The 14,890-nt window shown below is 34.3% G+C and overlaps 1 protein-coding gene across 1 annotated transcript in view; it reads left to right on the top strand.

Annotated features, from left to right (window-relative positions):
• The window catches only part of FAM185A (family with sequence similarity 185 member A), a 54,805-nt gene that overhangs the window by 20,063 nt on the left and 19,852 nt on the right, over positions 1-14,890 (top strand). Inside the window, exon 5 of the mRNA XM_016145948.2 lies at positions 9,237-9,278. Within this exon, the coding sequence (XP_016001434.1) occupies positions 9,237-9,278 (42 nt within the window). The remainder of the gene's footprint in view (positions 1-9,236; positions 9,279-14,890) is intronic.

Below are 14,890 nucleotides of genomic sequence, written 5' to 3'. Positions count from 1 at the left end.
CACCTACTTTGTGCCAGATTATTTGGCAGCAAGGATATAAAATTGAGCAGGAGATGATACCTATTCTTAAAGAACTCATAGTCATGGAAGGGTTGAATGTCATCTTTCTTATTTATTATACTAGTATAGCAGTGAGAAGTAAGCGAAGGAACAATTTGATCCAATTGCCACTGTATAAAAATTTCCATGTTTTTCAACCTTGCTTTTCCTGTCTAGTCCTTGGCCTTGACTCTGCTTTGGTTTTTCAGTAGTAGTAAGTATATAAAAGAGGTAAGAAACTCTTCTCACTTCTTAGTCACACATCACACCCTTTAGATAAACCTGCTTTTTGCCTCCCCCTCCTAATGCTACCCCTACCTATTCCCATCTTTATTCTAAGGGATTATAGGAGCATGCTATTGGAGTTTGGAGTTTGGAGGTAGGCTGGGTATGGTAAAACAGTAGTGTTCTAGCCCTGCATCCTAGTAGGTGAGATTAGAGTCATAGCTCGTGAAAGGAAGTCCCTGTGTTGTAGCTGCTGGGATTTTAGTAGGGAGAGATATATCCCAAGAATCATCCCAAACTGGAACTCTGAATATATATTCTGGTGAATTCTTTGTTATAAATGATGATGGTCATGTAACATAAATGAGGTATACAGTTTAGCTATATTCAAATAAGCTATCTTAGGAATCTTAAAACTCATTTTTATGGGAAAATATATTGCTATTTCCAAACATCTGACTTACAGAAAATAAACTTGGAGAATATATACATTCTAAGACCTGCCTGTTCTGAATTTACTTAGTTTGGCTTCTTTTTTCTTGAGGCTTAAACTGACTCTTTTTATTTTTTAGGTAAATTTTAAAAAACCCAACATACAGATGTTGGAAAAACTTATTTATATCACAAACATGATGTCAATCACTGTCATTTGGTAGATTTACTAAGTATATGAGTTTGGACCCCTGGTGTTAGTAGGTGGTAGGTGGGTATTTGAAAGCGTCTTGAAAGCTAACATTTATTGAACACCTAAGTGGGCCTGCCTCTTTCACCTAATGGACAATTGGATATTTATAAATGAAGAAAATAGAACTTTGAAATGTGTAATTATTTGCTTTCAATTATAAGTGAATTAGTGGAAGAGCAGGGATTTGATCCAGCTTTCTTGACTTTCTAGAAAATGCTTTTAAATAGTGTTCTAACAAACTTGTGTATATAGCCATGGTGAACTTCTTGATTGCAAACAAAATTCCATCATTTTTTTGAGGGTTTCCTGCCTCGCTCTATAGAGATGTTTCCTCTAGGCAAACAGTACTGCAACACAGGTACATTGCTTCTGCTGTGTTCTATATTGTAAACTCCAGTTTCAAATAATTTATTATTCCCTATGATACCTGGCACAAAATGTGGATGTTCCATACAGGGTTTGGGTTCAGCTTAGCTTCACAGAGTCATTCAGGGACTCAGTTTATTCCATAAAAGTGACGCTGCTATATTCTGTGGCTTCTAAGGCTTCCATGAAAGGAAGAGCGAGCATGAAATTTTTTTGTCGTCTGTGTTTTCTATTTGTTTCTATACACTGCTGCAAATGAACATTTAATGTAGTGCCAAGTAATTAGAGGATGCCCAGTAATGAGGAAAAGAATAATAAAAGAAGTGATATGTTTTCTTCTGGCCTTGTAAATTGACCCTTATGTGTAGAGAAGAAAAAAAATCTTAATGTTTTTCCAAATGGAAGTATTAAACATAGCTATGTTTTTTAGGTAAGAAAATGAGTAAGCTAATTGGCTGGTAATATTTATTTGTAAGATTGTATCACATCTATTAAGTATGTGTGCCTTCATTAAAAACTAGTTTATTCATTGATTCAACAAATATTCCTCACTGTTCTGGCACTGGGATCTACAGAAGAATAGGTACTTGGATAGTTTCTCTTTAGATATAAAATTTTATGATAGTTTATTGTCTTGATTTCCTTGTAAATTATCAAAAGTTATGTTTTATGTGAAGTACATTTTATTATATTCTGTTATTCGAATGTTTGCTTTTTAAAGAATTTCATACGTCTATATGTAAGATACGTATGTATGCTCATATATTTAGTAGATATGATGAAGACTACTAGTGCATGCTTTTACATATAAATATATACGTAGTTTCCTGATTCTCCTAACTCTTTTAGAGAGAAAGAAAAGCTTCTTTGAAATGTTTTACTGGGATTGGTTTTATTTATAATATAATTTAAATGAAGTAATTAGGTTTAATATATAAGAGTACTCATGACAGTTTTAGTATTTTATAGTTAACTTATTATTTGGAATAAGTGATTAATTAAATTGCATTTTAAATATTTAGATTCCCTATGTAACTTCGAGTCTTATTTTAGGTTCTTTGGGAATATACCTTGATAAATAAATTGCTGAGTATTAATTCTTTCTTTTTCTAAATATTTCAAAAGTCCTTTATTCCCCCGAAGATTTAGCAATATGTACATACTTAAATTCTTCCTTAAATAACCACTTTGGATTTTAGAACCTTTCACAAAAATAAAAGTTACATTAACTATGCAAACACCCTCGATAACTTTGATGGCACTGAAAATTTCATAATGAAATATCCCAGTTTGATTTAAGAAGGACATGTAGTCACTGGTGAATTTATAAATCTGCCTTGCGAATTTAGAAAGTCAGAAATAATATAAAATTTTAAAAGAAAGAAGCTTTAATTGAGAAAATGCTTTGTTCAAATTCTAGTATTTATTAAGTCCATTGTGAAGTTTTGGTTTAATTATTTTGACATATGATAGTTTTATGTTATTATCAAATCTGGACTTGAAACTTTTTTCTATGAAATACTAGAAAGGAATTATAGCTCCTTTTGTGGTACAGACAGCATAGGTTGTTTTTTGTTTGTTTGTTTGTTTGTTTTCCTTCAGGATTTAGATATGTAATACTAAATGTTGCTGTTCCATGCATTGTTTGGTCTTGGCTCAGCTCCTTGGAGGGACCTGCCTCCTTCTATAAAGATGCTGCTACCATCTTTAGTGTGTGGCTTCTAAGTTTCCACAAAAGGAAGAAAGATCACAGAGGATCATACAATAAGTTTCAGAAACCAAGCCTAAAAGTACATACATTACTTCTATCATATACTTTTAACCAGAATATTTTTCAGTGACTTTAACTACAAGAGCCTGAGATACAGAGTTTAGCAGTGTTCTAAGGAAGGAGAAAAGCATGCACTGGTAGTCTTTGTCATATCTTATAATTGCTCTTTCTCTAACTTCTTTGAGTTCATCATTTTTCTACCCCCTGGTATTCTCCAGAATTTCATCTTTGTTTCTTTGTTCTTTCCCTTCTTCATTTTCATTGGGCATCTTATACACTTTGGTGTTTTAACTACTCTTGTAGTCTAAAGATTCAAAACTATACCTCTAGCCCAGACTTCCAACTTATACATCCATTTGGATCTTTATAAGCATCTCAGACTCCACATTTCTAACTTATTTTCCCCTGCTTTTCCAGCCCCCTCTAACCCTATCCATAATGTGTTCCTCCATTTTTATTTCCATTTGCAGTTTCTGATATTACCATGTATCTGACTCCCCAAGCTAGAAATCTAGAAGTAATACAGGCACAACTCAGAGATATTGCAGGTTCAGTTCCAGATCACCATAATAAAGTGAGTATAGCAATAAAGTGAGTTGTAATCTTTTCACTGGTGGAGGATCTTGCCTTTAGTTTAAAGAAAAAAAACAAAAAACAAAAGCAATACCTGTGAAGCACAATAAATGAAGTATAACTATACTAAATTCCTCTCTCTCTCTCACCTTTCACATCTAATCAATCACCAGATTTAGATAGGTTTTGTCACCTAAGTATTTCTTCAATCTGTCTCACCTTTTTCTTTCTAATTTCTACTGTTCTATTTCAGATTCTTGCCATCTTTTGTCTAAACTTGAGCAATAACCTTGCTTCCAGTCTTGCCTTCTTCACATCTATCCTCCTTACTATAGCTATGGTTGTTTATTAGAAATGCATAATGAACATGGTATTCTCTTACTCAGACCTTTTCCTATTGCCTTAGTGATCTGGCTAACTTAACACTTCCCTCTTCTGACCTTACACTTTGTCTTCTGGAATTATATAATCTCTTACTTTATTCTGTATATATTCTTAACCTGTTTTATACTTCTGAGTCCTTGATCAGAGCCTTTAATCATACTGATCACTGTTTATAGTCTTCCTAAAATGCTTTTCTTAGTTTTCTTTATCTTGTTGTCTTTTAGTAATCTTTCAGTACTCAGCTAAAACATCCTCTCCTCATCTCTAGCCTTCCATTAACCAGTAAGCTCTTGTCTAATTATAAACTCAAGAGCAAAAATCATGGTTTTTTTTCATCTCTATATTCTTAGCATTTAGCACTGTGGTTTGCAAACAGGTGCCTCGCTTCCTGTTCCCCCTGCCCCAAAGAAAAAAACAAAAAAGATTTAACCTTTAAGGATAAAAGTCTTTAACTGTAAAGATAAATCTTTGCTCTGTTTGGATTATAAGAGTATGTATGCTGTTTTAGCCATAATCACATTTCTTTAATTGAAGAAAAATAAACTAATATTTATCTTTAAATCGATAGTTTATTTTTCCCTCTGACCATGCTGGAATGAATTGTTGCTAGCTAAGAAAAGCTATATATTTTCTCTAACACTGGGGTTTGTGGGAAAATTATGTAACTGAGAATATAGTAAACACACATAGTTATTACAGATCATATGGCATCTGCTTTATTGGAATGATGGCTTTAACAAAGATCTCCTCTTAGATGGTTGGTTTGTTTATTGGTTTTTAGTGATTGGAGATGAAATAAGTGAACCAGAATATAGAAAATTGTGCTAGTAATGCCCATTTGGTTGATTTGTGTACTTTTAAATATTCTGCCTTTTTTCACAAAATATTTGAGGGAAGAGGTCTATTTTTTATTTTCTAATGACTTTGGAGCCATTGTGGGAAGCATACTAGTAGTCTGTTCAAGGCAATTTAAGCCTTCTCTAACATGCTAATGAGAAATCCTCCCAAACTGTCCACTGCCATGTTCCAAAGCTACTCCCCCAATTTTAGGTATTTATTATGGCAGCAGTCCACTTCTAACTTTCAACATCTTTAGTAGTTACCTCTTCCTGTGTAACAAATTTTCACCAAACTTAGCAGCTTTGAAAATAACAAACATTTATTATCTTACAGTTTGGATGGGTCAGGAACCTGGGAGCAGCTTAACTGGATCCTCTGCCTCAATTCTTCATAAAGTTGTAATTAAACTGTCAGCTGGAGTTGTGGGCTCATTTGAAGGTTCAGTCAGAGAAAATTTGCTTCCTCGTTTGCTTTTGTGTTTGGCAGAATTCAGTTCGGATCTTGTTGGGTGGAGGTCTCTTTGAGTTCCTTGTTATTGCACCTCTTTCATAGGGTAGTTGACAATATGTCTAGCTGGCTTCCATCAAAGCAAAAGAAAGCTAACAATACAGAAGCCAGAATTTTTTTGTAACCTAACCTTGGAAATAATATCCCATCACTGTTGCCCTGTTTCCTTTGTTAAAAGCAAATCATTAGGTCCAGCTTACATGTGAGGGGATGAAATTATACAAGGACTGGGAAACAGGGATCATTGGAATCCATATTAGCAGCTGTAGGATCTTTCGCCACTGTTTACATGTGATGGCAAATCTGCATTTACTGGGTTTGCAAATTAGAAGAGTGTCTAGAACACATCAATGAAATATTTACATGACACATTTAACAGTTCATTTACAACCTTATAACTTACTGAGACCTGAAAATGTTATGAGCTTAATACAAACCAATTTTTTTCCTACACAGATATACCCCTTGTTCATATACTCACATGAAGTATAATGGAATATAAAATTTTTAGAGAGATTTTTGCAATCAAAGGACATCTGACTATAGAAAAAAGGAAACACAAGCCTTTTTGCTTTTTCTCACATACTGATACATGTCAGTATTTCCAAGATGCATGAAGTGAAATAAATGAGTACACTTACGCTAGATTAATTTTGAGATAAAAGTTATTCCTTTACTTTTTAGAGTACTTTTGGAAATATGCTACAAGTATAATATTGCTTACACTTTCAGTATAGTAAATGTAGGTAGTATGGCTCCAGAGTAATTATACATACAAACACATATATGAAGGAAAATTCTTCTGTTTTTGATATTGGAGGAGGATAGCTGGGAAGAATGGTTACAATGTCCAGTATTGTCCTGGGAAAATATATTTTCATTGGAAGATGGAAACCTTTGAAGCTTTATTCTTTGTTAGTCATATTTCAATGTATTTATTATTTCTGCCCAAACCTCTTTAACTCTTGGCACAAAAACCACTTCAGTCTAACATATAGACATGGCATACTGGCCTGAAAATAATAGTAATCACTTTTTTCTCCCATAGACTATTTTAATATTACTTGGTTCAAAACTTGGCTTTGTGCGGTCTAATAAATACAGTAATATTTAGAGGAGGGAAAAAATGGCATAGATGATAGAGGCTCTGTTTATCCCTCTGATGATCAAATCAAAGTTGTGACGAAAACAAGGAGCAGCGGCAAAGAAAAATTGCCTGAAATCTGGAGGAATAAGCCATACAACTAGGGAGAAAGCCAAGAAAGCACCCTGCAATGGCAGAAGTTAGGACGAGGCGAGGACGCGGGGCAACCCAGTCCCAAGCAGCTGGGTGAAACAGAGGCTGCAGCAGCGGCAGTGGCAGAAGTCTCTTAAAGGGGTCATGTCCATGACCGGATTTTCGCGGTGAGGGACCTGCTCACTCTGAGCACTAGTGCTCATTTGGATGCATGCAGAAGGCATGAAGGACGTACAGGGAGATACTGTCGGAGTGAGAGTCAAGGTGAGACTTGCTTGGTACAGAAGTGCCGGTGATGTATCCATTGTTCCCTGTTGAGCCCTCCCCACTACCAGTGTGTGGACACAGTGCAGCCATAGCTGTGATGTCATCAAACTAGATAACAGAGGTCACTCTTCCCAGAGGATTCCCTGAAACCTCGCCTCCCCCAACCCGGGCCCCACCCAAGCCACATCCAGGTCTATCTTCAGCAAGTCAAGTGCGCCTTGCTGAATAGCGCCTAGATTCACACTGAAGGCAGCTGACCTCGGTTTCTGGTGTGGCCTTTTGAGGCAACTGTAAGCACAGCATCTGTGGATTGCTTGCTGAATCTTGACAGGTGGCCTCAGAGAGGTAGAGGCTTAGGCTAAATTTGGCCTGTAGCTGTACCTCTCTCAGGACTGTGCCACTGGACACCTACTTCACAAATCCACACTAATAAGACCAGGAGACTTAGGACCTTTGCTTAGTACATAGAAATAGACACAGAAAGGCAGCCAAAATGGGAAGACAAAGAAGCAGAAACGATATGAGAGAACAGACAGAGATCCAGATATAATGGAGTCAAGTAATCCACCAGGTGCAGACTTCAAAACACTAGTTATAAAGATGCTCAATGAACTTATGGGAAATTTAGAGAACTCCAACAAAGAGATAAAAATGGAGATGAAAATTATATGAGGGAACCAATCTGAAATGGAAAACACATTATCTGAGATGAGAAGAATAAACAAAGTGAATAAAGAAGATGCCCTATCTAGAGGACAGGAAAGCCAATCAGGACACTCAATCAGAATGGCAAGAAAAAAGATAGCAAGACTAGAAAAATGATTTAAGGAGGATATGGGACACTATTAAGGCTTCAAATATTTGGTCAGCGTAACATAAGAAAATCAAGATGTTGAACAGCTGTTTGAGGAAATAATGATGGAAAACTTTCCTAACCTGGTCAAGGAAATGGACATACAACCCCAGGAAGCCCAGAGGATTCCAAAAATCAGGGATCCAAAGAGGCCCACACCAAGACATATCATAATTAAAATGCCAAAGGTTAAATACAAAGAAAGAATATTAAAAGCAGCAAGAGAAAAACAAATAATTATATATAAGGGAACACCCATACAACTGGCAGCTGATTTCTCAAAAGAAACCATGCAGAATGGAAGGGCTTGACAAAAAATAGTCCATAGGATTAAGACCCAAGATCTACAACCAAGAATAATTTACCCAGCAAACCTATCATTTAGAGTTCAAGGACAGATAAAGAGCTTCCCAGACAAAAATAAGCTAAAGGAATTTATCACCACCAAGCCAGTATTACAGTAATTGTTGGAGGGACTTCTTTAAGAAGAAAAAACATGTATCAAAAATAGGAATAAAGAATAGTAACAACTACATTCCTATCAATAAGTACTTTAAATGGAAAAGAATTGGACTTCTTTAAGAAGAAAAAACGTATCAAAAACAAGAGTAAAGAATGGTAACAACTACATTCCTATCAATAAGTACCACAAATGTAAAAAATTAAGTGCTCCAACCAAGGGATGGAGTGGCTAAAAGGATACAGAAAAAAGACCCCTACATATGAAAAGGAAGGGAATGGAAAAAGATATTGCTGTGATGAACTTAGAAGGTATTTAAGTCAGACAGAGAAAGATAAACTATATGATTTCAGTTATATGTGGAATCTAAGGAATAAAAAGAACAAACTAATCAAAAACAGACTCAAAAATATAGTGGACAATTTGGTGACAGACAGAGGGAAGAGGGGTTGGAGGGGCTGGGAGAATGGGGTGAAGAGTTGAAGAAATACAAATTATTAGCTCACGGATGATCACAGGAATGGGGAACACGGTATAGGGAATGCAGTTAGCATTAATACATTGTCTAGGTGGAAAGTCAGGGGAGGGAGGGAGAAATTAAGATCATTTTGCTAACTATATAGATGTCTAACCAATGTATACTTGAAACATAAAAATTTTTAAAAAATTTAAAAATACAGTGATATTTAGGTTGAAAATGCATAGCGCATTTAAGTAATTTTTTCATTTATAGAATTTAGAAGTATCATTTTTCCATGTTTTCTAGACTGTATAGTGGTATGTCTTATAATTATGCTATAAAAGCTTAAGCTGGAGTGGTGGAAGAGAGTTTGTATAGACGCCTAAAGCTGTTTATTTCAGAGTTGCAAGTAAATCTGTCATTGGTGTGTGACACTGAGAAAAATTGCCAACAACAATAACATTATTAAATAATATTGTGGCTATCCAAGCATGTTTTCAGATACCATATAACAATTCCTTTCTAGATTACCCATAATTTATGAAATTGTCTTTCTTTTTCTTTTACAGGTAATATAACATTACAAAGCAAGATGGGTAACATCACAGTAGGTATGTGCTAAGATGCTAGTTGATAAATTTTGCATGCTTTTAAAATAGCTATATTTTTGATATTTTTTAAAGGTAAATAAAGTTTACATTTTCGCTGATGACTTGATAGGATCCTAATAAGCAAGTGAAATATAGGCAGACCCCCATGTATGAATATGTGGAATTATTTCTGGAAATTCATTGGTTCATCATCCAATAAATATTGTATGTATTATAGATTTAGTATCACTCAGAATAGTGTTGAAATTCTGATTTCACCACTTTCTATACATGGGCAAATTACCTAACTTTTCTGTGCCTCTGTTTCCACAACTGAAAAAAAATCATAATAGTAAGTACCTATCATGTAGGGTTACAAGAATTAAACAAGATATATAAAGTACTTTAGCATAGTGTCTGACATACGGTAATAATTCAATAAATAATAGCCGTTTTATTGTTATTGTTCTAATCTTAGGCCAGAACTAATAGTGGCTAGTGGTACGTTAGACTTAGTAACCACATCTGTTGCTGTGCCTGCTGGGGAAAAGACTCAAAATAGTTTAGATAGAGCTTTTATCCGTCCCAAGTAGCATCTGCTTGCCTCTTTGACAAAGGCACACTGAGCTCTAAGAGTGATGGTGGGTTTTTTGGCCTTAGAAAGTGGGGAGTTCAGGTTGGGAAACTGGGGTTTTTGGGGGGGAGCTGTCGCTTATAGTCAGTATGAATACCTAGGGCCTTATGTTTTTGTCTTTTTTGATATTTTATATTTTCCCTTTGTACTGATTGAAGTAGCGAGTATGTCCAACAATCCTTTCCACTATCACTTCTGGATTTTTCTGGCTTAAAGTATACATCTTTCTTTAAGTTTTCTAGAGATTGTAACTTTTTTGTTGAATGGGGAATAAGTAGAAGACAAAGGCTTCCTCGGTGATAATTATAAATCATTTTAAGACACGACAGAAGAATTTACCTGTGTTCCAGTGGGAAATCAAGATTCACTATTGACTCTTCAGGCCATTTCATCAGAGGACATATCTGGGAATAATAAGGGAAGTTTCTAGGGTGAACAAAAGGTATACTGGCAAGAAGCTGAGCGAGCTGGGAGGAAGTCTTAGACATGGGTGGAGTTTGTAGCAGTAAGGGGAAAGGGGAAAGAGAGGGGAATATTTCAAATTGGAAAGCACAGGGTTTCCCTACCCACTAGTGGCCCTTTAGGCAAATGTGAATTTGAGGATATAATATAATATAATTAATATAATATAATATAACATAACAATATAATATAATAAATATAATATTGCTAATGTTATTCTTAGATGGAAATGTGAAAACATAAAGGAATAACCATTCTCTCTAAAATTGGAAATAAATGGTTATCCATACTGGAAAAGAATATTAATAGCAAGAAGGAAATGTATAGTAATTTATATCTTCAGAATGATTTAATACTTTGTATAAGTAATTAGCATTATGAAATCTTATTAATGTTCCCTATAAACAGTCCTCTTTTCCCATTATTAAGTATTAGATGGACTTTAAGTCAAGGAGTATTATTTTTCTCAGATAAGTCTCTGTCTTCTTGAAGAAAATTACCGGAGCCCAGTGTTAAGATATAGATTGATATCACGTATGTGTATATATGCATATATATGTATATATCTATATCTATTATATCTATATCTTATAAATAGACTAAAATTATAGAAATAATCACCCTTTCTCATTTTCTTGAGTGAAACATAAATTGTGGTTTTATGTTATATTTAAAAACTTTAAAATGTTTTAGGCCGTTCTTAAAAACACATAAATAAATGAAGGTACATAAAGCTTGTTTCTTATTTTGTAAACATCATCGATAAATTTTGAGTTCTATTTTGGAAGAATCTCTCAAAATAAGAAAAAGTATGCATTTGTTTGTTATATCTTGATCTGTGATAGTGTGGAAATGCATGGACTTTAGAAGTAGATTTGACTGTGAATTTTGGTTCTACTGTGTGACTTTGAGAAAATTACTAAACTGTCAGAGTTTGCATTTTAATACATAAAAGGAATGCAACTCATATAACACAAGATTTGTTGATAATTAAATAAAGTATGTAAAGTACAGTCCAGTGCATGGTAGTCATTCAATAAACTTGTCTTTCCTCTATAGTTTATTATCTATAATATAAAACTATTAAGCCACTGTGTTATAATTATAAGGGAAACGTTCATAAGTTCCTTTAATTCTGGAATATCTATATTAAGATTTTGAAAGAAAAAAAGATGTAAATCACATCACTATTTATTGATCTCAAATTGCGTTAGCGTTTGAAGACAACACTGAGTATGGCAGTAACTAGTTGTCTATTTGAGTGCCTGCTGTATATCAGGAGCTCTTTTTAGGTACTGAGGAATAAACTGGTCAACAAACAAAGCCTCCATGTTAAGCTTCTGGCTGAGAAGAAAGACGATAAGCATGTGAATAACAAAAGATAATTTCAGATAGTCCAGTGAATAAATAAGAGAAGGTTATGGGGTAGAAATTGTGGAAAAGAAAACTACTTCAGTTAACAGTCTGGGAAGATCTGGAGAAGGGACATTTGAACTAAGGTCAGAATAATGGGAAAGAGGCAGGTAAAATTCTAGATACAGAGCTCCTCAGATAGAGAAATAGCCAGTGCAAGTCCTGAAAATGGAATGAGTTTATTATTTTTGTGGTACAGAAGGAAGCCTTGTGGACAGAGTTCTGGGAGATGAGGTAAGTGAGGGCTAGATCCTCGGGTCTTACAGACATGGTAAAACTTGGGACTTTATTCCAACTACAACAGGGTGTTAGCAGGGGAGTGATATATAATTTATATTTAAAAAGAACACCTAGCTGTTGTTTCATAATGTGCCAGAGGGGTGCAGAAGTGGAAGCAGTTGACTAGAAAGCTACTTTGTTTATCGATTTTCCTATTGCTGGATACCTGGGCTGTTCCTAGTTTTTGTCAATTATAAATAAAGCTGCTATGACCATTCTTAGACAAGTTATTTTATGGAAATACATAAAGATACAGGTACAGATATAAATATATATTTTCCTTCTTGGGTAAATACCTAGGGATAGAGTTGCTGGATTGAGGTATGTATATGTTCAGTTTTGTGATAAACTACCACACTTTTCCCCAGAGTTTCATTTTATACTCCCTCCTGTAATGTATGAAAATTGTAGTTGCTCCACCTCCTCACCAACAAGTGTTGTCAGTATTTTTAATATAACCCATTCTGGTGTGTGAATAGTATATCTGGTATTAATATACATTTCCCTGATGACTGGTGGTATTCAGCACTTTTTTATATGCTTATTGGTCATTAGTATATCTTCTTTTGTAAAGTTTAGTTCATATCTTATACCCATTTACTTTTTAATTGGCTTATATGTCTTTATTGAGTTGCAGGAGTTTCTTGCATAGTTTGAGAGTAAATCCTTTGTCAAATATTGTTTTCTCTGTGTTTTCTTAATGGTGAACAATCAGAGAGAATAAAAAGCTAGAACTGCTTTCAGGCAAGTTTTTTTGTTTCTATAAGTAAGAATTTTATACCTAACAGTGTATTACACAACCCTTAAAAAAGAGCTGGTTTCAAGAAATTGGTAAATCTCTTTGTCTTAAATAGAATCAAATTTTACATTTCAGTTTTTTTTTTAGGGAGAAAAGCTTATTTCCTCAAAACAAAATGTTTTCTGTAGGTGTTGGCAGAGTATGAGTAAAGGGCCAGATAGTAAATATTTTTGGCTTCGTAAACCACATAATCTATCTGGACTATGCAACTCTGTTATCGCAACACAAAAGCAGCCATTGACATAACAAAGGGATATGTCTACGTTCCAGTAAACCTTTACTAATAAAAACAGGAGGCTGTAGTTTGCCAACTCTGCTGTTTAGCCTAGAAACCATTACTGTTATGATTCTGGAGAAATTTTAAATTTGATGCCTTAATCCCATTACTTACAAGTAGGTAATGTTTATTTGAAATTTCTTGATTGATTAGTTTGTGTTTTTCTTGAAACAAAATATTTGCTTGAGAAATTTGAAGGCAGCCCTTACAAATCATGATAACCTAATTTGTAGGAACCTGAGAGATAGAATAGCAGAAGCTTCAAAATATTGGAATTGGTGTTGAGAAAAGGTTATATAATATTATTCAGTGAGAATATTAAGAGACTTGAGATGATTTAGGTATTATCTAACTATTTGATTTCAGGAAAATAAACTCTTTGTCCTCTCCATGATTCCTTTATTAAGAATATGTGTGATTATGGTCCTTTATTTCTAGTTTAGATAATATAATTGATCAGCTTTTTAAGTAATCTCATCAGTCATTTGGATTTTGTATATATACATTCTAAGCTACCCCCCAAAACCCTGTTCTTCCTAATTTCCAAAATACAGAGCTCTCTCATAAGTTGAAGTGCTCTAAAAAAATTAATTATCAAAACCCTGATTTTCCTTGAACCCATATTCTTAAAATAATAATTTTCTTCTGGATCACTAGGTCACTGTTCATTTAAAAATTTCAACAGGAGAAAGCAGCACTTGTTAATAAATAATGGTGGGATAGGGATGCTAATAGAGTTGCTCACCTAGCTTAACTTTCTCTGTTCCATGTTGTCTCTTTTGAAAGGCACTGCCAGAAGCTGTGTAATGGTAATTATATCTTTAAAAAAAGAACGTCTTCCTTTTTTTTTTTTTTTTTTTTTGCAGGGCAGGGTTGTGGGGCAAATTGCATCTCTCAAGCCCAGTCTCCTACATGCTCCTTCCCTAACACAAAATACTTAGGCAGGACACTAACTTAGAACACTTTCATGAAGTAACCTTAAAATTCTGCCTTTGCAAACACTTTACTATAATAAAAATGATTGGAACTAAAAATTAACTTAAGAACCAAATAAAGGCTTATGTATTTAGTCCTATATATAAAATTTGTTCCTTGTTATTGCAATTAATGTAGTTTTGGAAGTATAGAAATAAAGTTTCAGAAATCAAGAAATATCTTTTGTGTTACTATTCCTTAGTATCTACATGTTGAAACTTGAGATAGAATTATAAAAATTCAGAACTTTCTGAACATGCTTGACCAATTTTGAGAGACTTCTTTATCTGAAGGAAAATAACAAAGTTTGGAATTTTAGCTTTTCAAGCTTATTCGTTATTGTCTGCTATTAGCAAAGTACATATTAGATATCTATTTCTTTGGTTGCATGTGGTGTTAACTGGTAGTTGACATCAGTTTCCCCTATTTGTATGTGTAATTTTCCAGGAAAACTCGGTGGCCTCTGTCAGACAAACAAGATTTTTGTCCAAAATTGTGATGATAGAAAACTGTAGGAGTCTACTTATTCCAACTGCTGTCTGGACTAACAATTTCTGTTCATATCTTAATCACTCTCTAATACCTATTTCCCTTAAGGCTTCCTCCAAAAGCTACAGAATTTCTCTATTATATGAATCTCCAAAATAGGAAATTCTGTGGATGAAGCCTTAATTTGACACTTGATAGGTAATTTTTAGTTCCAGCCATTTGCATTATAGAAAGCAAAAGGAAATTAGTTTATCTTTTGCTAGTAGCCTTTTCAGTATCACCATTGCTTTCTCTTTTGAAAACAC

The sequence above is a fragment of the Rousettus aegyptiacus genome, unplaced genomic scaffold, assembly GCF_014176215.1.
Source record: "Rousettus aegyptiacus isolate mRouAeg1 unplaced genomic scaffold, mRouAeg1.p scaffold_m13_p_13, whole genome shotgun sequence".
Lineage (NCBI taxonomy): Eukaryota > Metazoa > Chordata > Mammalia > Chiroptera > Pteropodidae > Rousettus > Rousettus aegyptiacus.
Note: the sequence above shows the minus strand (reverse complement) of the source record. Positions and strands in the feature narration are given on the sequence as shown.